General features: G+C 39.7%; 1 protein-coding gene across 2 annotated transcripts in view; it reads left to right on the plus strand.

Annotated features, from left to right (window-relative positions):
* Nucleotides 1-20,906, plus strand: part of BCL11B (BCL11 transcription factor B) — a 91,334-nt gene extending 70,428 nt beyond the window's left edge. For both annotated transcript variants that reach the window (XM_063159989.1, XM_063159990.1), the window contains one exon: nucleotides 18,883-20,906. In XM_063159989.1, the coding sequence (XP_063016059.1) occupies nucleotides 18,883-20,894 (2,012 nt within the window). In that variant the 3' untranslated portion in view covers nucleotides 20,895-20,906. The remainder of the gene's footprint in view (nucleotides 1-18,882) is intronic.
* Nucleotides 20,907-24,748: the final 3,842 nt, after the last annotated feature.

Genomic DNA, 24,748 nt, shown 5'->3' on the forward strand with positions numbered 1-24,748 from the left:
GAAGGGTCTGCTGAGCAGAGTCCATGTTGCCAGGTTCAGCAGACAAAGCATATACACCAGATTTATCCATTCCTCATCCATCTTGACAAAGGGATAAATATTGACTCAAGTGTTCAATCTTGTTTCCCTCCCATCCCCCTTCCTAGCAAAACCCCAAGTACATGTTTAATGGAGAGAGCCAATTGACCAAGCTTAGATAAAAATACCTCGTGCTTGTAGCTATGAAATGGCATCAATTAGCCTGAGTAACAGGTCATCTTGCCTGAGACAGCACACATCATTAGGCCTAAAAAGATGATAATATGTAATTTATAAATATATATCATATGCTTTTCCTAATGAGTTAAGAAAAAACCTTTTACCATCATATATTTTTAATTATGTAACGAATGTTACAGTATGTGAATCAGCTTGATTTAAAAATACAAAAGAGTTGAAGTACCCTAATAATAAATCTGTAGGTGTGTGTTGGAAAGGAGATGAATTTCGCGTGACTGATGAGATATTAACAGTTTTGACCTGATCTCTCAGTGACTGATATTGATAACACTCATTTCTAGAGCACACTGAGGCTCCCATACAGCACAGACTCTGTTGAGGTTGGAGGGGGTGTGTGCAGCTCATGCTGAGTCCAGTGTTTCTAAATGAGGTGCTTGGATCAACCCAATTCATTTTTGTGAATCACAACTGTAAATTTAGAAGGCAGAAAGTGCCTGTTTCATAATGCTGCCTGACTTTGGCAATGGGACATTATCATTGTGTGCTCTGAAGTGCTCCTCGTCGTCTGAGATGTCAGCGTCTTGGGGCTCCTTGCAAGGATTTGCTGGCCTCAGAGTTAGGAAATATTTCCCTGATAATCAGCCTATACTGTCAGTAGCCCAATTAATCTCATTACTTCTTGTACCCCAGTGGGATCTGCAAACAATTCCTTGCTAGCCTCACTATCTGTCCCCTGTCAGACACTCCTGGATGATTATTTGGAGTCTCCAACCAAATTCTGGTTATAAGTCAGCCTGATTGCTGTCTGATTTGTGCATGTCCAGGGCCCTTCTTCCTGCTTTGAATCCCATATCCCCCAACTGCATTTTTCTGTAAATCTGGTGTGCCATGATGTTTTGGTTAGAAAATAACTTCTGTGTAGGGTTAAACATCTGCCTGAGTGATAAAGGCAAAACAGTCCAGGCCCTATTTTCAGAAGGTTTGGAGTGAGGTTTCAAAGTTGGTGAAGCCAAAGAGACTTCAGTATCAGCCTGGTGCTACACATAGGTGTATTTTCAGAATGAGAGCTATAGCCATGAATAATAGGTAACAGAACTATGTGTGAAATGAGTATTAGAAAAAAATTCCAGACCATGACTCATTTTCAGGTCGTAGAGTGCTCTTAAGAGGTGGAAAACTGCCAGATTTCAGCAAAGTACTTACAAAACCATCTCCTAGCATTTTGTGAATATGTCTCCTTTGTTTAAGCCTCAATAAAGCTAGGAACAGACAAGAAACTCTTTAGTCAATCACAAATCAAGAGCAAACAAACTAAGGGAGGGATGGGCTGGAAAGGAGCTACCATATCTGACTTATGCCTGGTCCTGAAGTTTTCCATTTGCTGTTAGTTACAATTCAGTCTCCTGTGGGATCAATAAGAAAGAATAAAGTAAGAATTGTGTAAAAGCAGACAGTGTGATTTTTCGGTCCATCTCTCTAGAGAGTACCTTGTGATGGTCTGCTGCTGTGACCTGCTCAGGTTGCACTTGACAGTGCAAGTGTCCGTGTTTAATACCCCATGAATCAGGTAGCAGACCAAAAACTGATGCAGTTTTTTGTTCACAACAAATAGAGATGTGGAACTCATTGCTGCAGGTTGCCCTATGGGCTAAAAATAATGAACAGGCCTGAGTATGACTGATCAATCGTGCTCTAAACCATTGATTGCCAGGAGGTCTGGACAGGGTCTAGTTGTGAACTTTTTTCTACCTTGGTTCACAAGCTTTTCCCCTAAGCTTCACCTGGTGGCCATGCTTGAAAATGGGTTCCTGACTGTGGGCATGACCCAGAGGGTTTAGTTCTTATGTGAGCAAGAGCAGCAGCATCTGGCTGATAGTTTCTCACTGATTTCACTCTGTCCAGAAAGAGACAGCCAGCCCAGGAGGCCATCACCTCTCGCTCCTGTGTGAAACATCATTTGTGTCAGGCCTGAACACCTCCTTCTACTAGTTTAGCTAAAGGAGTCTTCAGACAGATAATCCAGAATACTTGAGGGCATAGATTATTTAAACTGATTGCCACTGCAGTTCAGCTGGCCTGTTTTAGCATACCTATATAAATGTACAGTGAGAAATTTCCTGATACAGCCAGTTTTAAGCTGACAGAAATAGCGGCTACAGTGGGGTTTGCACTGGTTAAACTGAGTCCTTTTGATTAAACTGGTGCCAAATTCTGTGTGGACAAATCCTCATATTGTAACAAACCCACACATCCTCCCTTTCCTCTGACAATCATATCAGGCTGGTGAGTCCTATGGACCCAATCTAATAGAAATGGAATTTTTACCATGCAAATCTTATTACCTAAAGTGCCAATGAAACTAATGGGATTTTGGATAGTAAAAAATACTCTGTATGTGATACATAGTTTGGAATATAAATTCATGGGGTTGGGGGGAGGAATATAAGGAAAAGGAGCTGTTATTGCGTGTAGTCCTTTGTGACTTTGGAAGACCTATTCCTCCCAACACCTCTCACTTAATTTCAGTGGGACCAAAATGGTGTTTAATATCTTGTTGAAAATACTGAGCCCCTTGCAGAATTTGGTTTTGAAATTACACAACTAAGTCTTGTTTGCTTTAGAACTCATATAAGGGAGGGGAACAGAAATAAAAAATATCCCAAACACTCCAAGGACACACGTATAGAGGAATAAATAATTTTCCATTTTTACTGTGGAGGTTGGCTGAATGCATAAAGAACACAGGCAACATTTGGACATATTTTGACAATCCCTTGATAAAAAAAAAAGTTAAAAAAAAAAAGCGGAATCTATTTAGATAACACTTTCATTAAAGCCCCCTCCCCAATATACACACACACACATACACATATATATGCTAGTGTCCTCAGGCTTCCAACCTGTGTGGCAGCTCTCAGCCTGAGGACAGTGTCAACAGACAGATCTAAAGTTAATAACTGAAGTGTTGCAAACACTACATCCTTTAAAACTGTTTCCTGCAGTTCCTGTGTTGTAATAACACAGCCCATCTTGAGAAGGGTTCAACACCCCTTGTCATTACTTGGGCATAATTCCTACTGATTTTTCTGGGTGCTTAGTTTATGTGTACATTCAGGCCTAAAATATTTTGAAGTAAGATCTTTTTAATAAACTACAGTGTTGTGCTATTTTGATAGTGATGGTGATTACTCAGTGTCGCTGAGCTTAATCCCAGTTGGCAGCTAAGCACCACACAGCCACTTGCTGACTCCTTTCCAGCGGGATGGGAGAGAGAATCAGGAGGGTAAAAGTAAGAAAACTTGTGGGTTGATATAAGAACAGCTTAATAATTGAAGTAAAATAAAAGAATAATGAAAAATTGTAATCAAAATGCAAATAACAAAAACAGAGAGAAGTAAAACTGAAGAAAAACAAGTGATGTGAATATAAACCCGCTGCTTACTGTGAAAAGAGTGATGCCCAGACTACAGCCAAGCAGCAGCCCCCAGCCAGCTTTCCCCATAATTTATATACTGGACATGAGGGCATATGGCATGGCATATCCCTTTGGTCAGCTGGGGTCAGCTGTCCTGGCTGTTTCCTCTCCCAGCTTTTTGTGCCCACTCGCTGGCAGGGCAGCACGAGAAGAAGAAAAGCCCTTTGGGTAAGCAACAGCTAAAACATCAGTGTGTTATCCACATTATTCTCATTCTAAATCCAAAACACAGCTCTGTGCTGGCTACTGGGAAGAAAAATAACACTATCCCAACTGAAACCAGGACATTTGGTTTCCTGTCACTTTGGAAGCAAAGATGCAATAAATGATACCTTTATTTTTGCATTTATTTTAATGAAAAAGGCAGAAAAGGCACTTCAGAAAAGTGTAGGAAAGAGGAGGAGGTCAGATATAAACAACTGCAATGTGATGTACGTTTTTGTGGCGTTGATAGTTATTATTCCCAAAGAAAATAATGCCCTTTTTTATTTGCTTTTAACATTTCGCCCTTGGCATCTGTTCCATCCATTGTGGACTAACCTACACTCTGTTCTCTGACAATGGGTTAAAGCAAGCACTTACTGAAAAGCATTCTCTACTTAATTACTTTTCCTTCTTCTGGAAGCTATTTTTTTATAGTCACATGTTAATTGTGTATTAGTAGGCCTTTCTGATTAGTTGAAAACATAATGAAACCTTTGTAAACAACAGGGAGAAAGAGGGAAAGAGGGAGGGAGGGAGCGGGAACGGGGAGAAAGGGACCCAGAGAAAGAGAGGTGTGAAGTGGGGGCTGGATCGGTGGGGAGGAGGTCAGCCGGTTTTGAAGGGCAGAAATTATGCAAGTGGAAATTTCTGCTTTTTTTGAATGACAACTTCCCTCGCCCAAATTAATCAACTTACTTAATGAGAAATGAGATGCATGGAGATGCAAATTGCTGCTGATCTCCAAAAGCAGGGTGGCAAAGGCAGCAAGTTGGAATGGTGTGCAGGGGGGCTGAGCCGCAGCTGTCCACTAACAAGTCAGTCCTATTTGTAAAGGGCACGGAGCTGAATAACGGTTTTGTTATTGGCTTTTTCTCTTGCTCAGCCCTAGGTAGAAATGCTGCATTTGTTTCCTATTGCAGCGAGATAGATGCCCTTCTTTTTCATCTCTCCTGCCCGTTTGGTTTTCACAGTGGAGCCCTGTGTTCCCCCTCCACCCCAGCCTCTCCAAGATGTGGCAAAAAATTGGGGCACACAGGGAGCACGGGCTCAGGTGCAGGGTCGCAAAAATGCAAGGTAATCCTACAAATTATTAAGCTATCCACACACCCCTCAGAAGGGCAGGAAAAATATTAAAAAAAAAAAAAAAAAAAGAAAGCACATAAACAGTGCTTAGGACCCAATTCAGCGATGCTCAGAGCCCAGCCTGCGCAGCTCAGATTCGGTGAATCAGCTGAATCTTCTCGGAGATGATTTTTCTTTCCCTGGAAAGCTGCTCCTTAAACACAATCCACACTGGTTGTTTTTAAAAGGACTCTCCTCTGTTTGCAGCGCTGGATTTTGAGCGGGCAGAGCCTCCCCCTCTCCGGTCCTCCGCCCCCACCCCCTTCTGTTGCTGCTCTAAAGAGCTGTGCTTATAGGGATTTTGCAGCTCTCCGTGTGTTATTAGAAAACGTGTGGCTGGGACGGTTAAAATGGGAGTGCTACTGTATGCAAGAGCAATGTTCACTGTAAGCAATCCAAGGAAATCCTGCCAAGGCAGTATATGAACAGCAGCCAAACAAAACACAGGCGCCTTTCCAGTGAAAACCAGCACACTTCTGCAAATAGAGGAAAAATTGACTTTCTGATTTGGAGTGTTTCTACAACTAAGAAGAATTACTACAGTGATTGTTCTAAAAATATTTTCAAGCAGCACATTCTCCGAGGGGTTGAGATGCTTAGCATTGTTTAATTATGCTGCTCTTAGGTGACCAATCTGGATTGTATAGAAATAAAACATGAAGTTTTTAGGATGTTCTTTTTTAGCCAAGATAGGGATTATTATTTAAGGAGCAGAAGTTGTATTTTTATCTTTGCACTTCAAGAAGTATGATTGGAGATTCATCTTTTGCAACTTCATAGTCATAGATTGCAATTTAACTGCTTTATCTTGAGCAATCCTCAAGATCCCTACCTCTGTAATTAATGGGTTTTATTTTCATCTGAGTATTTTATACCTTCCTCCTTCCCTTGTCCCCCCACTTGTGCCCCCTCCCCATTTAGGCTTTTAAATCTTCTGTTCATTTTCCTTCTTTGTTCACTCAGACTGGATTTTCCTTTGCAGGACTTCTGAGTCCTGTAGGAACCCTTTAGTGTAGATGTGTTTGCAAAGATTCTGGCATTCAAAAATTTCCGTAATGATGGAAATTAAATGGAATTCCACAAATTTGTGTATTTTCAAGAAAAAATATGTTATTAAGAATTGTTTTGCTAGTAGCAACAGAATTCTTAAAAATGGAGTTTAAGAATGCAGTTTATCTAAAGTGTGCTAAAGAAATAGGACAGACATAGGGCGAACTGCTATTGTCCTTTTTTTATTTCCAAAAATCAACATAGTATCAGCAGAAGAAAAAGCAACAGAATTGCCAAGGATTAATTTCAGTTTATGTATTTCATATATTTCAACTGCTTTTCCTTTTAACTAAAGATACATAAGATACTTTACTATTCGTGTCTCCATTTATTCCTCTAAAATATTTACAGCTGAGTTCTTTAGGCTTGTAGCTGCTGTGAAATCAGTTATCTTCTTTTAACTACACCACCACAACCAGATTTATCCCTACACTGAAGACAGTGTCTTGAGACTAACAAATCCCAGTGTGGAAGAAGACTTGCTTCCAGAGCCCATTGAAGCCAGTGGAAAGATTCATATTGACTTTGGTGGGCTTTGCATTGGGATATTAAACATTCATTTAATCTTCTTTTTTTTTTTTAAATTTAACTATTCTCAGAGTGACCGACCTCACTTTAAACAAATCTTAAAGTCACCCTAATTTACTAAATCAGCTTGGGCTGTGTTTAACATTCAGACAAAACTTCCAGCGAGGTGAAACTGTTGCATATACTCCTCCCATGGTAAGATCATGGGTTTGAAGGTCTAGTTTAAGTAGCTAAGGAGGGATGAACCTCTGCCCTGTCCAGAGCTGCCCTTTTCCTTTGTGCATAATGCTGTACTCATAGCCAGTCTAACAGAGACAAAATAATATATTTATATATGTATAAACACACATAAATGCATACATGCACACATACATTTAGATATGTGTGTGCATATGAAAATAAAGATTGAAATGTAATCATTTCTGCCTTGATTGTGAAGGATATCATCCTCTGTGTTCAAATTAGGACAGCGAAGTCGTGGCATATGTCGTGTCAAGGCACAGAGTGCAGTTCTGTGTCTTTAAATGTTGTTGCATAGCAGTGAAACCAGGTGAGATCTGGCCCCAGGTGCTGGCTGCTGCATGCATTGTTGAACAATTTTTAAAGGATGCAGATTGAGTGGTTGGAAGAGGAAAAAGGATATTTTTTCCTAAATACATTTTTTTTTCCTGTGAAATATGTTTTAGGTTTAATGAAATTATTAAAAAATTATCGACTTAAGCTTCAGGCATTCCTTAATAACAGCTCTGTATAATCTAGGCCTGACCTGGCTCTTGCTGAGGAGCAGTGTTGGTTGTCATGCAGCCCCAGTTATGCCAAACAGAGGGAAGATTTTGTTGAGACCATGCAACTCATTTCACTGGTGGTTGTACATGCCTGCTGAATTAAGGATCCTTCACAGAATTATTTAGAAGGGGAAGCTTGGATGCTGAAGAGGTGCTCCAAGGACTGCTTCTGCTTTCCCTGTCTGCACACTGAGAGCCTACATGGCTTGAAAAACTGCTCCAGAGCAAAGTCTTTTCCTTCATTCCTTTCAATGTAAATCCAGTTTTAAATCATTTTGCATTCAAGAGAAGGGGCATCAAGGTAAATTTGCAAATAATTTGGGTAGTGGCCCATATTGAAGGTGTGTGCCTTCTAAAACCTAATTAGAGGTGTAGTTCGTTGCAGGCAAAAATTATTGATACACAAGGAAGGTTTTATTCAGAGACATCTGTAGGTTGGCAGCTGTGCCAGCCATGTCTGTTCTTCTGAGTAACGGAAGCCACGCAGCCGGGAATAGCAACGTTTTAGTGACAAGTGTTGAGAATATTGGTTGAATTGCACTATGAAAATATTTTCATTATTTTTATTATTACTGTTCTGCAAGCGGGCTTGAGGTACGTGCCTGCCTATGCCTGCATGCGTGAGCAGATGAGCTGGAAAGGGAGGGCTGTTATTTTTATTTTTTTTCAATCACACCTCCTTAGCATTTTGTACATATCAGCATTCTAGCCGAGCGATTTGCTAATTGCACTGGAAGACCCACTTTAAATTCAGGAATACTGAAACTTTGAAACTGTAACATTTTGACTGGCGAGAATGACCAGTCTTCTTTTCTCTTTCACAGTGAGCTAGTTGAAGGAAGCTGGCATTGTCGCAGAGTGAAAGCTCTGCAGAAGTGCCGCAGGTTTTTCATATGGAAATGTGAAATAATGGGGTGATTAAATAGAGCTGTATATTAAAGTACATCTGACATTAGAATTAGCATAATGTGCTCTAGCCCTAGGCTGAGTACTTTATTTGCCATCTGCGTCGGACCAAAATCCCCTGGGGAAGCGCTAAAATATTCTGAATAAACTCAGCCCGAGTTCTTATTGAGAGTAAAATACCATTTGTGGCACGTCGTATTGATTCGTCTTAATTGCGGTGCAGAAAAGAACATTCAGTTGCTGATGACTTTTGTACTCTGTGACAAGTCGGCTGGAGTTATTCTAACACTGCAGTTGGTTAACCTGAACAGACTGTCGTGCTCAGAGAAGGAGAAAACCTTATCTTCAGTAGCATAAACTATAGTATCATCTCCTGGCTTTACTCCTTTCTATCCTGATGGAGCATCCTTTTTTTTAAATATTATTATTATTCCCTGAAAACAGCAGCCAACAAACTGGAGGGAAAATGGAGCTTCATTGAATCAATCCAAGAAAATTCACATCCTTACCTAGTTATTCTCTGCAGTCTCCCTCCTTACACTTCCACCCCCATATCTTTTTTTAAAAAAAATCCAGGAACATCTGACCAGCTTTCATCTAAGGGAGTGAAAATCAGTGGAACTTGTCCTTGAGGATCCATCTCCAGAACCATTAGTTCAAGAGATTTATTATGTATATTCTGTAAAAAGCTGCGGCTTCTCCTGTGCATAAGCCCACAGTCTTAGCTGGCTGTAATGGTTTGATTTTTGTCAACTCTCTGCTCAAATAGGTTGCTGAATACCTTTGAAAAAGTGCTTATAACATGCATAAAAGATAAATATTTCATCTGAAGGAAAATACTTTGATGCTCCATGCAATTCTCTAACATTCATAAGGTCCAGTTTTTACCCTATAATTGCCTATCATTATACACAATTTACATATTCAAACATTCTCTACAAACCTTAGTCTAGCATGTTTTTATTACAAATTCAGATCAAGGGAATAACCTTTAACTTCAGAGACAAATGAGACAAATTTACAAGTGCATGTCTGCTGTTTTCTTGTGTTTTATAAATCCCTGCAGACCTGAACACTTTTGCTATAACGCCACTCAGAACAATATACATATATTACTACTTGTTTGTAGTGCTTCGGTAATGAGTCCCCTTTGTATTAGATAACCTATATAATTCAGCATCTAGGCCCTCCATAACGTCAATTATCTCCTCATAGCTAAATGTACATTCCATTAAAACAAGATTTACAGCCTTTACAATACTTCTTAGGCTTGAATGTGGAGATTTTGTGGATTTAAAGAAGCAGAGATGGGAGTTAGCATTTGTTAAAGAAGCAATGAATTAAAACAAAAATGCTATTTTATTTAGTAACTATGAATAGACACCTAATACCCTTAAGAAATAGCTGTAGTAAAACAGACAGAAGTACTCCTGGGGAAAAAAAAATCCCAGGAAAATGTTTTCACATTTTTGGCTTTTTTTATTGTTTTCTAATTTACTCTTTGTTTTTCCATTATATGACATGGACAATTTCCTTCATGTACCCTCCATTTAGTTCCTATTCAGATTACTGAGAATTCTTGACTGTAAGATGAGAAAATGGCACCTTAGAAGTCTGTGGGAAAAAAAAAAAATCCCAGCACTTGCCAGTTTTCAAACAAAACTGGTTACAGGAAACCGATTTAAAGGGAAGCTGCTGGCATATTTCATATGTTGTAGAAAAGACTGACATTATTTCAAATGCATTTGAATACCTTATGCAAAGAAAAGGCCTAAAAGTGTCCTTGAGCAGTACAAGGGTTTTTCATGAGTACTGTAAATGGGATCCTATATATTAAACCACCAGCCATGGATACTCCTATGGTCTTTTAATCTCACAAGTGGGTAGGGTGCCCCTCTGTATCATTGTCCCCATTTTAGCTGTTAGTTTTCACTTATTTTATGCTGCAGGTTTGTAAAACATCTGTTCAGTCTGCTAGTTGATGTTTTAGGTTCAAAGGAACTATCTAAAAGACACAAAGCTGTTTAGATGCTAAAGGTGGAGTTAGTTGAAACTGTTGTATCACAAAGGGCTAATTTAAAAGTTAACTCATTCACTATTGATCTTTTAATATTGATTTTCCTGTTTGCTCCTTACTTTTCACACTTCTCCCTTCCTCTGCTTTATAAATTGCCTTTGCATTTTAGATTTAACACCAATTAGGAGAAGGTGTTCAGAGATGACAAACATGTTTTTTATCTTCCATTTAAATGGTGCTTCTGGGTAAAAATCCCTGTGTCACAAGTTCCAACTTCTGCAACCCATTTTTCTTTCCTTTTCTGCACTAAGTGAAAGCATTTCTTACACTTCTGTAGGCTGAACATTAACTTCCAGTAAGCCAGAAGCCCTTTTAAGGAGTGAGAAATTGGACATCCAGAAGGAAGTTGCCCAAAATGCCTATTGACATTTTATACCTAAAAATATAATATGACCATTTTGTAATGCACTAGAAATTAAACTGAACTGTGCATTTGGTTCATTTATGTGACTCTGGCAGTCCAGATCTGAGGTATGATTAAGTCTCACAGAAAATGGGACCATTGAACGCAAGCTGCTGCAGCCAAAGGTCGCCCATGTCCATTAAGAAGCAGGAAGCATCTGTTTGTGTTATGCATGGCTGTAGTCTGCCTGCAGCCTCCTCCTTTTTTATAAGTATAAATGCCAGAGAGGACACATAATATGCTTCTGGGGAAAGTTCAATGAAAAAAACCAAATGAATTGCAACTTGGTATATTTATGTAACAAGATGCTTGTTAGTGACAACCTGGTATGGTTTATCTGGAAAATTTTGAAAAAGTCTGCATTGGTGATCATCACAGCTACTTTGAATTCATAGCAGGGTAATTCAAATCAGAGTTTGGCAAGGTGTATCAGCTTGATATTGCTCAGACTTTCAAGGATTCATGCTCTTTGTTCTTGGAGTTCTGAAAGGTTGGCTCTAGATAGCATGAGAGTGACTTCTCAACTCTCTATTGGTAATTAATTCATTTGGTTTTCCCCTAATTTAATAAAATAGTTAATTTGGCAAAATAGATATTTATTATTACAAGAGTGACAAACAGATCATTTGCAGTTCTGCCTAACAGGAAAAAACCACTGCCATAATGGCTTCAGAAAATAAAATAGTTTCCCAAAAGTGGGGTCACACTTAATCCACCAAAACTAGAGCTTGGCAGTTGACTTTAGCACAGGAAGAATTATTAGTTCATTGCTAACAGTTGTGTAATATTAATATTTTTTAATATTTGTGTCAACCAGTACTACTGTAGATATTTTCCAACAGGTAGAAAATGCTCTCAAGAATATTCACATCACTAATCAAAATCAGTGCAGGGAATGATAGGGTCCTGTGGGGTGTGTAGGTTCTCTTGGCATAAAGCTTCTTGCATAATCTCTGTTGAGAGCTTGCAGTCTCACTAGTCAAGGTAGAAACTGGATGGGGAAAGCTGTAAAACGTACAGGCAGTGTGTGGGAGAAGAATATTGCATGAAGTCGTGATTTTTCTTGTGTTGAAGATGGCACTGGAGGAGATAGGCTATCAAGAGGCAAGGTAGGAAAAGAGAACAGGGCCTTGTATGGGAGGAAATAGGATTCTGTAACTGAGAAGTAACACCTCACGATTACTTCTTTCTTCAGACACCCCTGATTTTCCATCCACCTCTTAAAAGCATTTCATTTTTGTTTCCTTGTCACATTCTTTCCTCTCACTGGCCTCATCCCGATATTCCCCATTTCCAGATGATGACAGGCCCTGTGGCCCCTCATGCTTGGGCTTTTACACCTAAACCTTCATCTGCTCTTCTTGACTGAGATGCACTTCAGGTTGGCTGAGATTTACAGGAGACCAGAGCTGTTTATCTGAGCGTAGAATTGGAGGTGCGTGGGCTGTGAGACTGCAGGCGACTTGTTAAGTCATAAAATACCAACTTTAGCTTCCAATTGACACTAACTTTATGAACTGTTGGTGATAGTCCCTGCAACCCTCAGCAGGATGTGCTGCAAGACTCTCTTGAGCCCTTTCTTTAGATCAGGGAGTATAGGGATGGATGAACTGTGCTAACTCTAGGGATGGAGTTGTGCTCGTTTTTCATCTTCAGTTCTTGCTGCCGTCAAAACAGAATTAATATTAAGAGAAGTAGAAAGAGATATGGGACTTTTGTGTCTGTTGTTTAAAGCTAGTGACTGGCATTGGACTGGCAGGGGGGATTCACACCCAGACTTGGACCCCACTTTACATTTCTGACTTAATTTTTATTGAGACTATCAGTCCTTCTGAAATTGAGGAAGCAGCACTTCCAAACAGCTCAGTGAATGCAGGGAGGGAGGGTAAAACTCTCAATATTGTGTCTGCTCAGACAATGTTTATTCTATTATAAACATTGGTGAGTAAAAGTTTTTGCTAACTTGGAAAATTTAAAGTTATAATATAGCTTATAAAACCCCTTCAGCATAAATACTGAATACTATACTCGATATATTAGAGATATTTTTGCAGACCAAACCAAGCACTAAGCATGAGCTGATATCGGTCACAGAGCAGATCAACACTGCAGACACCTGAAAAGCATTTGGCCCTTGTCTGGGCCATCTGTCAAACCACTTATGATGATATATTTTTTTCACCATGCAACACTAAATACTTCCAGTATTTAATGCCCTTCTCTTTAATGTCAGCTGGTCTTATAAGGAGACTGGTTAAAATTGTGTTCTCAATTATGGCATTTTAATTTAATAATAATTCAATTAAAGGTGTGTTTTTTATGGAGCATCCATGCTACCTTTATTGGTATTATTAGGGTAACCATCATAATAACAAGGAGTAATTATTTAAATGTTCATTAAAAATCAAGTGGTGGAGAAGAGAGTAATATTGGAGGAAAGATTGTAGGAACCTGATACATGTCTGTTTCTGAGTGCTACAATAAAAGGTGTCCTTTCTTTAAAGCTTGCAAGTTTCTACTTTTCCTGAACTTCTAAAGGTGCAGTAAACCAACATTAAAATTCCTTAACATTTTTTATTGCTGCTGTTGTAACTTTGTAAAATGGAACCAGAAACATTATCTGGAAAGCACCGCCAGAGGTAAGGAATGGCAGTGGCTATATGGACCTGACTGCAGGTCCTCACTGCAGTCCTGGCAGGGGTTATGGGTGGGTGATTAAAACGAGGGGGAGTTCATTCCCTGCTGCCGCTAATGGAATTACTCAGGCATGCTGAGGGGAGGATTCATAAGGCACTGGATGTCACTGTAGCTCAGCAGAAAATAATGAATTCTCAACAGTTCTTATCTCACACTGATTATTGTTTGATGGTATCCAGAATAACTGAGGATATTTTGAGGGAAATTTTTATCTCCAGGGTAAAGGCGCACAGCATCCAGGGTACATATAAAGTTCTGTACCAACTGGGCAAGGAAGATCTGCATATCACTAAAGGATGCAAGTCAGACTGCAGGGGACAGATAAGTCAGGGATTCAGGCTGACTGGTGCAGTGGGGTGGATGTCTACAGACCCAGTCTAGTCTTGTTCTGACCTATGTTTTCTCACTGTCTACTGTAAGGGCAGAATTTGGGAGGCAGGGTCTGAAGTCAGCTTTGTTTAGAGCTGTTCATGAAAGAGAAAAATGCTCCTTATTGCATTGACATTTTGAATGGAATATAATCTGTCATGCACTAATCGGGGGAACACATTTTAATATTTCTGGAAAAGACCATTTTTTGTCATAATATGCAGAAAAGGCATATGTTGCAGTGTTCAATAAGTTCAAAGTTTATAATGACCTGGTTTAGGAGAAGATACTAGAGAGATTTTTAATCTCCCAGGTAAAAATACAGCAAGATCTAATTGTTGGGAGTTGAACTCAGCAACTCGAATTGGAAAGACAGCTTTCTTTTTCATACTGAAAATAGTCAACATGGCCACTCGCTACTCCAATACAAAGTGAACTCTCCCTCAACATTTTCAAATCAAACTGGGAGAAGGGGATCCTAAAAGACACAAAGTGGTTCAGCTGCAAATCCTTGGGTTGGATGATAACTGTGAGGTGCAGATTAACTTGTTTCCTGTGTTTTGCATGTACATCTGGGTAGGACAATATACTAAGATCTTAAATTGCAGGAAGAAAGATTTAGATTAGGCACTTGGGGAATCTTAATGATGGTAAAGGAGAGAAGGAATGAGGTAGACTTTAAAAAGATTGTAGGCTCTCCATTTGGTGGCCTTTGAAGCAGGATATTGGAGCAGCTGGCATAGATATGAATAGATTCATAGATATGGACATGTGGTGACAGGACAAAGAGGGAAATAAAAGAAAGTAGGTTTAGATAAGATATTAGGAAAAAATTCTTTACTCTGAGGTTGGTGAGGCACAGGAATAGGTTACCCAGAGAAGTTACAAATGTCCCATCCCTGGAAGTGTTCAAGGCTAGGCTGGATGGAAGTCTGAGCAACCTGGTCTAGTGAAAGATGTTCCTGCCCATGACAGAAGGGCTGGAACTGGATGAGCTTTGAGGTGTCTTCCAATCCAAACCATTGACTCTGTTATCCTTTGGGTTAGGAATTGGATGAGGCCATACCTTAGGGTTTATCCCAGTTCTCTCATTCTTTAATTTCACAATCCCTCCTAGCCTTTAAATGGTATTTCTGAATACCTGAAATACCATTTTAGTAGGTCTTAGTAGGATTCAGCCCTACAAACCTCTATCATGTCTACACTGGCAGTATTTGTTTGGCTTTACGGTAAGCTGGAAGCTACAATTGATTGCTCAGGAGCTGCGACCTGGATGTCTCATCTCTTTACATACACATATCTACGAACTACTGTAAAAATAAATTATACTTCAGCTCTCAGCCCTGAAATTCAAGCCTAGTTACAGACTGTGGGATTGAAACCATGTGCAATTCATTGAACAGTATTAATGAAGTCTTGGCTTGTGTTTGACTCTAAGCACATGAATAATTTCATCACTATCCAACAGAGCACTTCAGCCTATGCTTAAGTTTCACTGATGTTGATTACTCACATGCTCAAAGTGAAGCACATGCTAAAGTGATAAAGACTGCATATGGCAAAGACTATATAGGTAGTTGTCATAAAGTGGGTATTTAGGCAGACTTCAGTGCAGGTGGCAAGGGATTAAGATAGCTATATATCAAAAATAGCCTTATAACAAAGACTTTTATAGTGTAGGTGCCTTATTAAATATAAGGCTCATTCTTGAGCAAGGCATGGCTGTTTCTGGACATGTTTAAAATATTTAGCAAGTTTTTGAACATAAAAATGTTCAGAGTGGATCTTCAAAGACTTTTTGACATTGTTCTGTTCGTAAAAGTGAGCATCTACACTGCTCTGGGCAACTTTTAGGCAAGATAACCAAAAGTGATAATATGGTAATTAATATTTTTTTCTATTTTTTTTTAAGAGGGAGTCTGGGGAGCGTCTTTGAGGGCTGTAAAAAAAATATATATATAGGTATGAATATATGAACATTCATGAATCAGTCAGAGATAAGTAGCCGGGTAGCCTACAGTCAATTTTGCTGTTGTGCTGAGGTCTCCTGAAGAGGAGTCCCGAGGAACATGAAAGCCAAACAAAACAAACAAGGGAGAGAAGACCTATGGCTGCTAGCATATAAATCTTAGATCACTAGTAGCACTAATTTTGTCATTTTGAAAGAAAAATAAAAAGGTGGGGACTTACTTTCCCCTCTTGAATTTCATGTAGGTGAAGTTTTGGAGAGCACAACAAGCCAAAATATCTTAGTTCCATGTAACATGTAATAGCAAGCATCCAGCCAGCTGCCATTTTGAGGGTAATTTTTTTAATCAGCCATTTCAGTTTTAGGTTGGCCTTGATCCTCAGCCTGCTCAGGAATTTTCCTTCTTACGTGTGTGCCTTTTCTGAAGTAAACATGTTGCTGTTGTTGTCACCTAATACACAGCTGCTTTCTTCCTCCTGTCAGTTCTTGAGCTAAGCAAAGAGAATGCATGCACATACACAGACACTCAGTCACTTTATTGTTTTAAAGAAAAAAACCCCACAACAAAAAAAGTGCATGCTGTGACTTTAAAAATGAAAGAATTGAACAGCTGTGGGTAATAAATTGATTAATTAGAGTGGATAAAGTGAAGGTGAAGGGTGCAGAGCACTCTTTAATTTGAAGATATATGACCTTGTAAGATGCTGCACTTCATTTGCTATTAGATCACACTTTGGAAGGGGCTTTATTAAAATCCATTCTAGGGTGAGCTGAGGTAAAACATATTGTTTAAAAAAGCTTTTGACAGAGTATGTTATATACTTTAGTCTGCTTCAGTGATTTCTGTCACTTTTTATACTACACATGTTGCTGCGCAAGAAAAGTTAAAGGTCTAGACATTTTCATAATATTTCTGTAAGAAACAGAAATTTAAATATTTGAAGTAATAATGGGAGCATTTACTGTTGCTTTGGCTGCAAAGCTGACATAAAACTTCCTAACTGCTTCAGTGCTGAGTAGATTTTTAAGGGATAATGTATCAGTTCCTTTCCATGTTTGTATGTGGCTTTCATTAATGTCAATAGCAGTTACAGGCACTTTTTTCCAAGCCAAGGGCAGTTCCCAAACTTTTTTTTTTTCCAATACTGATTGTCAGAAATTAAAGCAACTGCATCTGGCCCATACAGACACAGAGTGTGGGGCCAGGGCATGGGGGCCACATCAGCCAGGCAGAAATGTCTACTGTATTGTGTACATTTTTTATTGGCTGCGAAGAGGCAGCTTCAGTGAAATCAGGGTTTGAAGCTGCTATCCACAGCAACAGCCCTACTAAATCAATAGGTGCATGAAGATTTGCACCACATTTATCACCTACCTTTGTAAATATGTCTCAATCTGATACATGCTTTTTCCTTTATGCTGTTATGGATGCATATTGGTTGATAAGATTAAATAAACTGACAGGCTGATAGGTAGGCAGATAATCTTCTAGCCTCCTTGTCTAAGGTTTTGTAGGTTTTGTTAGCAGCAGTCATTCCTGCAACAGCCAGAAGAGGGGAATTCAATCAGATTCTCTTGATGTGCCCAAGTTCAAATGTTTGTTTTTTGTTTTTTGGGATTTTTTTGGTCTGCTATGAGTTATTCCTCTTTACAAGGTAGTTTTGATAACATGTTTCTGTTCACTTTATAAACACTTTAATTTTCAAGCTCATGCAACAGGCTTATGGGGATGGCAGCGTCCCTTCTAGAAAGGATCTGTTAGCTCAGCTTTGGATTTGAGCTCCCATGGAGGGGCTGAATCAGGGATTGCTTCGGTCCTGGTTCCACCATGGGTCAGAAAGGAAGCTTGGTTCAAGTATTGAGCTTTCAGGAAGTTTAGTGCCTTTAGGTTCAGTGGGGCCATTGTAAGACAAAACATGTGCTATCATAAACAAACAAGCAAGCAAGGAATTAATTTTTGATTTTCCAAAATGGTCAGTTTTTTTTCAGGAAACCTCCCACTCATTTAAAAACAAACAACAACACAAATTCTGGATCATGATTTTCAAGTTGACACATATTTATGAATTTATCAGAGTCTTGCAGAAGCATTGAAAAAAGGAGGGGGGCAAGGAGGGAAGTGCTTTTTTCAGATACCACATAGTTTAGATTGTGCCCAGGACTGGAATTTTCTAGCTAGCAAAATTATGACTGTGATGCAGACTTGTCCACACCTGTCCTTTATGTAAAGCTGAATCAAGGTTAAAGGAATGCTTTCCACCTTTATGCAGTTGTTCCAAGAGGCTAGAAAAGCAAACAGAACAGTGTTTTTGGCTCTGGTGAGCATTTCTGCATTGGAGGGCAGGCTCAGGCTCAGAAATTCTTGGGACCCGGTTCAAGCATGGCCCGACATTTGTTACTGTTAATTGCAACTGTGCTGTCGGCTTTGATTACCGGATGTTTCATTTGAGTGGCTTCTTGGTGTTTTGGCAAAAAGAACGTCAAAGTGGTTTATGCAAGGGTATGTTTTCCAAGCTCCTGTTGACCTGAATAGGACTTTTGTGGCTAAATAGCTACATAATATTTTAAAAATGGAAGTGCTGGCATGACTTAAGCATGTATAAATTAAATTCAGCAAGATCTCAGGGGACTGCTGCATGTAGTATATAAAATGAGAGAGTGAAAATGACACTGAAGGTCCTTACAGGTGCCTTGTAAAACCTACCACACTGCATTTTTCTTGGTTTTTGTCTGTAGTCATAAATCCCTTGAAACAAATTCCTTTTTGTGGAATAAACACATGAAAGGATTTGGATCCTTACACGTCATAAAAGAAGGTTTTATTTGCAAATTAGAGGATGTAAACGTATATAGCACAAATGCGTATGTGTGATATTTGTCATACATGTTAAGTGAATAAGTGCGGTGAGTAAATGTGCTGTTCAACAATTTATATCAGTCAATACGTTGCAATTAAATCCTTCTTTCAGAAATGCCAAGGAGGAAGTGTGTTAACAAAATAAAGTGAATGCCAACTGTATTTAAATGTTCTCGGCTGTATTATTTTTTAAGTGTTCTTTCTGGTTTTTTCTTTTATAGGTAAAGATGAGCCTTCAAGCTATATTTGCACAACATGCAAGCAGCCTTTTAATAGCGCTTGGTTCTTGCTTCAGCATGCCCAGAACACACATGGATTCCGCATCTACCTGGAAACAAGCCCTTCAAACAGTTCCCTTACTCCACGCATCACCATCCCTCCTCCTCTGGGACCAGAGACTGTTGCACAGTCCCCGCTGATGAATTTTCTTGGAGACAGCAACCCCTTCAACCTTTTGCGCATGACAGGACCCATCCTGCGTGAACACCCTGGCTTTGGTGAGGGTCGGCTCCCAAACACGCCTCCGCTGTTCAGCCCACCGCCTCGTCATCATCTGGATCCACATCGCCTTAGTGCCGAAGAAATGGGGTTAGTTGCCCAGCATCCCAGTGCCTTTGACAGAGTTATGCGTTTAAACCCCATGGCAATTGAGTCCCCAGCGATGGATTTCTCCAGAAGGCTTCGAGAGCTGGCAGGAAACAGTTCCACCCCTCCGCCAGTCTCACCCAGTCGCACCAACCCTATGCATCGTCTGTTGAATCCTTTTCAGCCGAGTCCTAAATCACCTTTTTTGAGCACCCCGCCACTGCCCCCCATGCCCCCCAGCAGCACTACGCCTCCCCAGCCTCAGGCCAAGAGCAAGTCCTGTGAATTTTGTGGGAAAACATTCAAGTTCCAGAGTAACCTTATCGTGCACCGGCGCAGTCACACAGGAGAAAAACCCTACAAGTGTCAGCTCTGTGACCACGCTTGCTCCCAGGCCAGCAAGCTAAAACGCCACATGAAAACGCATATGCATAAAGCTGGCTCCATGACAGGCAGGTCAGATGATGGACTGTCCACCACCAGTTCTCCTGAGCCAGGCACAAGTGAGCTCACTGGAGAGGGACTGAAATCCAGTGAGGCAGATTTCAGGAATGAGAGCGATCCTTCCCTGGGCCATGACAACGAAGAAGAGGAAGAGGAGGAGGAGGAGGAAGAGGAGCTTGAAAATGAGAGCCGGCCAGAGTCGAGCTTCAGTATGGACTCAGAGCTGAGTCGTAACCGAGAAAATGGCTCCAAGTCGCTGCCAGATGAGAAATCCCTCGTCCTGGGAAAAGTCATTGAGAATGTAAGTCTAGGTGCCATTCAGCAATATAACGACATGTTAGCTGAGAAACAGAAGAGGAGTAGCTTCATGAAAAGGTCCTCTGACCAGCGAGACTTGTGTCCTCGAGACCTCTGTCAGAGAGATCCGGGTGACGAAGACTCAGTGGTAGGAGAGCTGGACCGCACTGAGGAAGGTACGGTCAACGGAAGAAACTTTGGCCCGGGTGAACCCTTCCCAAACTTGTTCCCCCGCAAGCCAACACCTATCACGAGCCCCAGTTTAAACAATTCCTCTAAAAGAATAAAGGTAGAGAAAGATTTGGACTTGCCACCAGCAACGATAATACCTTCCGAAAACGTTTACTCCCAGTGGCTGGTAGGGTATGCAGCATCGCGGCACTTCATGAAGGATCCGTTCCTCGGATTCACAGACTCCCGACAATCCCCCTTCGCGACCTCTTCCGAGCACTCCTCGGAGAACGGGAGCCTGCGTTTCTCCACTCCGCCGGGGGACATGCTGGACGGGGGGCTCTCAGGGCGCAGCGGCACGGCCAGCGGAGGCAGCACCCCCCACATCAGCGGACCCGGCCCCGGGCGACCCAGCTCGAAGGAAGGACGCAGGAGCGATACATGTGAGTACTGTGGCAAGGTCTTTAAGAACTGCAGCAATTTGACGGTTCACCGTCGGAGCCACACTGGAGAGCGGCCTTACAAATGCGAGCTCTGCAACTATGCATGTGCCCAGAGCAGTAAGCTGACGCGCCATATGAAAACGCATGGCCAGATAGGGAAGGAGGTCTACCGCTGCGACATTTGCCAGATGCCCTTCAGTGTTTACAGCACCCTGGAGAAACACATGAAAAAGTGGCATGGAGAACATTTGCTGACAAATGACGTCAAAATTGAGCAGGCAGAAAGAAGCTAAGGCCCCCCCCCACCGCACCCCCTCCCCCCCATCCCCTCCCCACCCCCACCTCCGCTAGGTTAAATTTCAGGGGTCTAGGTACCATTTTATTTGTACAGTTTAACTATTGCCAACTGAGAAAAGATGACCTAACTTGCCTCCGTAAACATAACTTAGCATAACTATGGTAAGGTGCCAGACTTTGGCACTTAAATATAACCTGTGTCTACAAAGTTCTATTAAACCCGAGGGTTGATTAAGGCAGTAAAAATTGTGGAGCCTTTTAACTGTGCAATAATTTCTGTATTTATTGGGTTTTTGTAATTTTTTGGCATGTGCAGGTACTTTTTTTATTCTTTCTGTTTAAATTTCTTTTAAAATTTTGTTGGGTATCCCTTTTTAATTTTACCCAGTCGTAGCCTGAGATTACTTGCATTGTAGGAGAGAAACATATCTTTTAAAATTATAATTTTTGGGCCGCTGCTTTGTTGAAATTTAAGCTAAGTGTGTGTAATTTCTTGTGAGGAAGCCAGCATTTAAACTGAAATCTCTCTTTTTTCTTTTTTCCCTTTCTTTCTTTCTTTCTTTCTTTCTTTCTTTCTTTCTTTCTTTCTTTCTTTCTTTCTTTCTTTCTTTCTTTCTTTCTTTCTTTCTTTCTTTCTTTCTTTCTTTCTTTCTTTCTTTCTTTCTTTCTTTCTTTCTTTCTTTCTTTCTTTCTTTCTTTTTCCTTCCTTCCTTCCTTCCTTCCTTCCTTCCTTCCTTCCTTCCTTCCTTCCTTCCTTCCTTCCTTCCTTCCTTCCTTCCTTCCTTCCTTCCTTCCTTCCTTCCTTCCTTCCTTCCTTCCTTCCTTCCTTCCTTCCTTCCTTCCTTCCTTCCTTCCTTCCTTCCTTCCTTCCTTCCTTCCTTCCTTCCTTCCTTCCTTCCTTCCTTCCTTCCTTCCTTCCTTTTTTTCTTTCCTCTTCTTAAACAACCTTGAAGATTAGAGAAAACAAAATTGTACAGCGGATAACAATCTTTAAAATTAGCACTTTCTTTTGAAATTGGATCAAATACGTAGCACTGACAATGTCACTGAAGATAGAGGCCTTTTCTAGATGGATTTCAGCACTAAAGTTATGGCAACAAAAAAGACGTAGATGCAGAAGGCTGCTACACTCAAAACCCAGAAACATTCTTAATTGTGCATTACTATAGAATAGTTTCTTCTTGTTAAAAGCTATGGCAACATAATGATGCCAGTTTGTCACTTTCTGGAGTGTTTTTCCCTCCCTCTTCCCCTCCTGTGACTCTTTCCAGAGACAATAAAAGTACATCTTGAGCATTTTAATATTATTTTCAAACCTCAGAGGAGCCAAATGCCATCTCTTTTTTTTTTTTTTTTTTTCTTTTTAAAAACCACAAAATCCTAAATTTGAATTTAGGAGATCTACTTTAATCCATATTTGCTGTAGTTGATTACTAAAAGATAGGAAAGTGTGAATTTCTCAATGAAAAGCCTCAACTCAGGCATTTGGTTTATGAATAGAAATATTAGAACTATCTTAGATGCTGTACAGTGATGTTATTATAAAGAAGGGAAAAAATAAATTCTGGTTGATTTACCTGTCTTGGCAAGATTCTGCTCCTACTGAAGTCAGTAAGATTTTTTCCAACTCAATTAGGAACGGAATGAAATTGTATTCAAATAAAAGCATTACGACAGAGAAAAATTAAAGCAAAGAAAAATGCACCTGCTCTACTTTAAAATTCCAAATTTTTAAAAGCCTTTTTCAACTAATATTAGCAAACAGTAGACAATTATGGTTAGAGATTTTAATTATGTTGACCCGCACTTTAAATCTTTTGTTTGTGGTTAAGAGAAAAATGGCTTCTCAACAAGAAATTACATCATATTCTACTTGGCCCAAAGGTGGGTTAAACTGTAAAGGAACAGCTGAGATTAAGTGTCAGTGTTGCTAAGCATGGCATTCACAATACTGGCACTATAAAGAAAAATAAATAAAAATAATTTATTGGACAGTTTTTCTACTGCCATTCAATTTGACGTGAGTGCCTTGAAAACTGATCTTCCTATTTGAGTCTCTTGAGACAAATGCAAAATGTTTTTGTGAAATGGAAAGACTTTTAAAAAAAAGTAAAACAAGAAAAGTACATTCTTTAGGAAAAAAAAAGAGCCACATTTACTAAAAAAAAAAAATTACTGGTTGAAGATAGTGGACATGAAAATGCCATAAGACCCAATGAAGATGTATACCCAGCACAACTTCGGACATACATTAGCTGAATTATTCTCAGCCTTTTTTTTTTTTCAGGACAACGCTGCTTAGGAAATGGAATGGAAATGATTTACTGCTGAATTAAAACTCAAATGACACAAATTACAAGTTGCTATCATTGAATGAGAAAAAACAATTCAGGAACAACGGCTAATTTTTTTTTAAAAGTTAAATTTAGTGCACTCTGTCTTAAAATACGTTTACAGTATTGAATACATACAAGGGTAAAAAAGAAATTGTGTGTATGTGTGTTTGAGCAATCTTTTTTTTTTTCAAAGTTTGCTTAATAGGTTATTAAAAAATGCCATAATGGCCATGTGTATATTGTTTTCTTTTGGTGACGGGGTTTTAGTATATATTATATATATTAAAATTTCTTGATTACTGTAAAAGTGGACCAGTATTTGTAATAATGGAGAATGCCTGGGCATTTTACAAAACCAGAAAGAAAAAAAAAATTTTCTTTTTTCCTTGAAAATGTTGCAGTAAAATTTAAATGGTGGGTCTATAAATTTGTTCTTGTCACTGTAACTGTAAAGTCTTGAGTTTTAGTAAATTTTTTTCTGCCTTGGGTGTTGAATTTTTATTTCAAAAATGTATAGAATCTTGTATTCGGGGATTAAAAGGTGATTGCTACACCATGTAGAAAAAGTATGTAGAAAAAAGTGCTCAATATTGTTATTGCTTTGCAGAAAAAAAAATCACGTTTCTGACCTGTACCTATTTTTCTCTTTTTTTCTCCCCTTCTCCCCTTCCCTTCCCCTTCTGGAATGGATATTGATATTGGTTGATTCATATGATGTAGGCACTTGCTGTATTTTTACTGAAGCTTGTAATTTTTTAACTGTACGCTTGTCCTTTTAAAGGGATTTAATGTACCTTTTTGTTAGTGAATTTGGAAATAAAAATAAAAACAAACAAACAGGCTGCCATAATATATTTTTTTAATTTGGCAGGATAAAATATTGCAAAAATAAAAAAAAAATTTGTATGTGAAGTCCTTATTGTACAGGAAAAAAGGGGGTTGTTAGACGACCTTTGAGTAAAAGAAACAAAACAAAATAATTAAGTGCTTTTTTATTTTACTTTTTTTTTTTTCTTGTTGTTGTTCACAAATAATTTTAGTTGTATATATATTTTTTTGTCAGAAATGGCCTACAAAAAAGTGCTGTTCCCACAGGGCTCTAAATAACTTCAAAGTTGCCTGGACCCCTTGCATCAAGGTTTTACCAGGTATGGTTGAACCAGGCTGGATGGATATTGCCTATTTGTGTGAAAAGAAATTCCGTTCCTGGAAAGGTGTCTGGGGTGACATCCCACAGCTTCCCTGCAGATTTGAGAGAGAGAGAGGAGATTTCTTCCCCTCCTTCCAAACAAGATGCCCAATACATCTTCCCTCTCCTGGCCAACCCCCACTCATTGCTCCTCACACCCTGCCGCTGCCCTCTGGAAGAAAGCCTTTTTATAGCAAAAAGTGAGAGCTGCTGCATCACTTTGACATAAAATGGTGAAAAGGCCTGCTGTTGGTACAGCTGAAATCGGGTTGAAGTAAAATTAGTCCAGGCATAGCCCTCCTCTTCCCTGTCAGAACAGGATCGA

This window comes from Melospiza melodia, chromosome 6 (assembly GCF_035770615.1).
Source record: "Melospiza melodia melodia isolate bMelMel2 chromosome 6, bMelMel2.pri, whole genome shotgun sequence".
Classification (NCBI taxonomy): Eukaryota; Metazoa; Chordata; class Aves; order Passeriformes; family Passerellidae; genus Melospiza; species Melospiza melodia.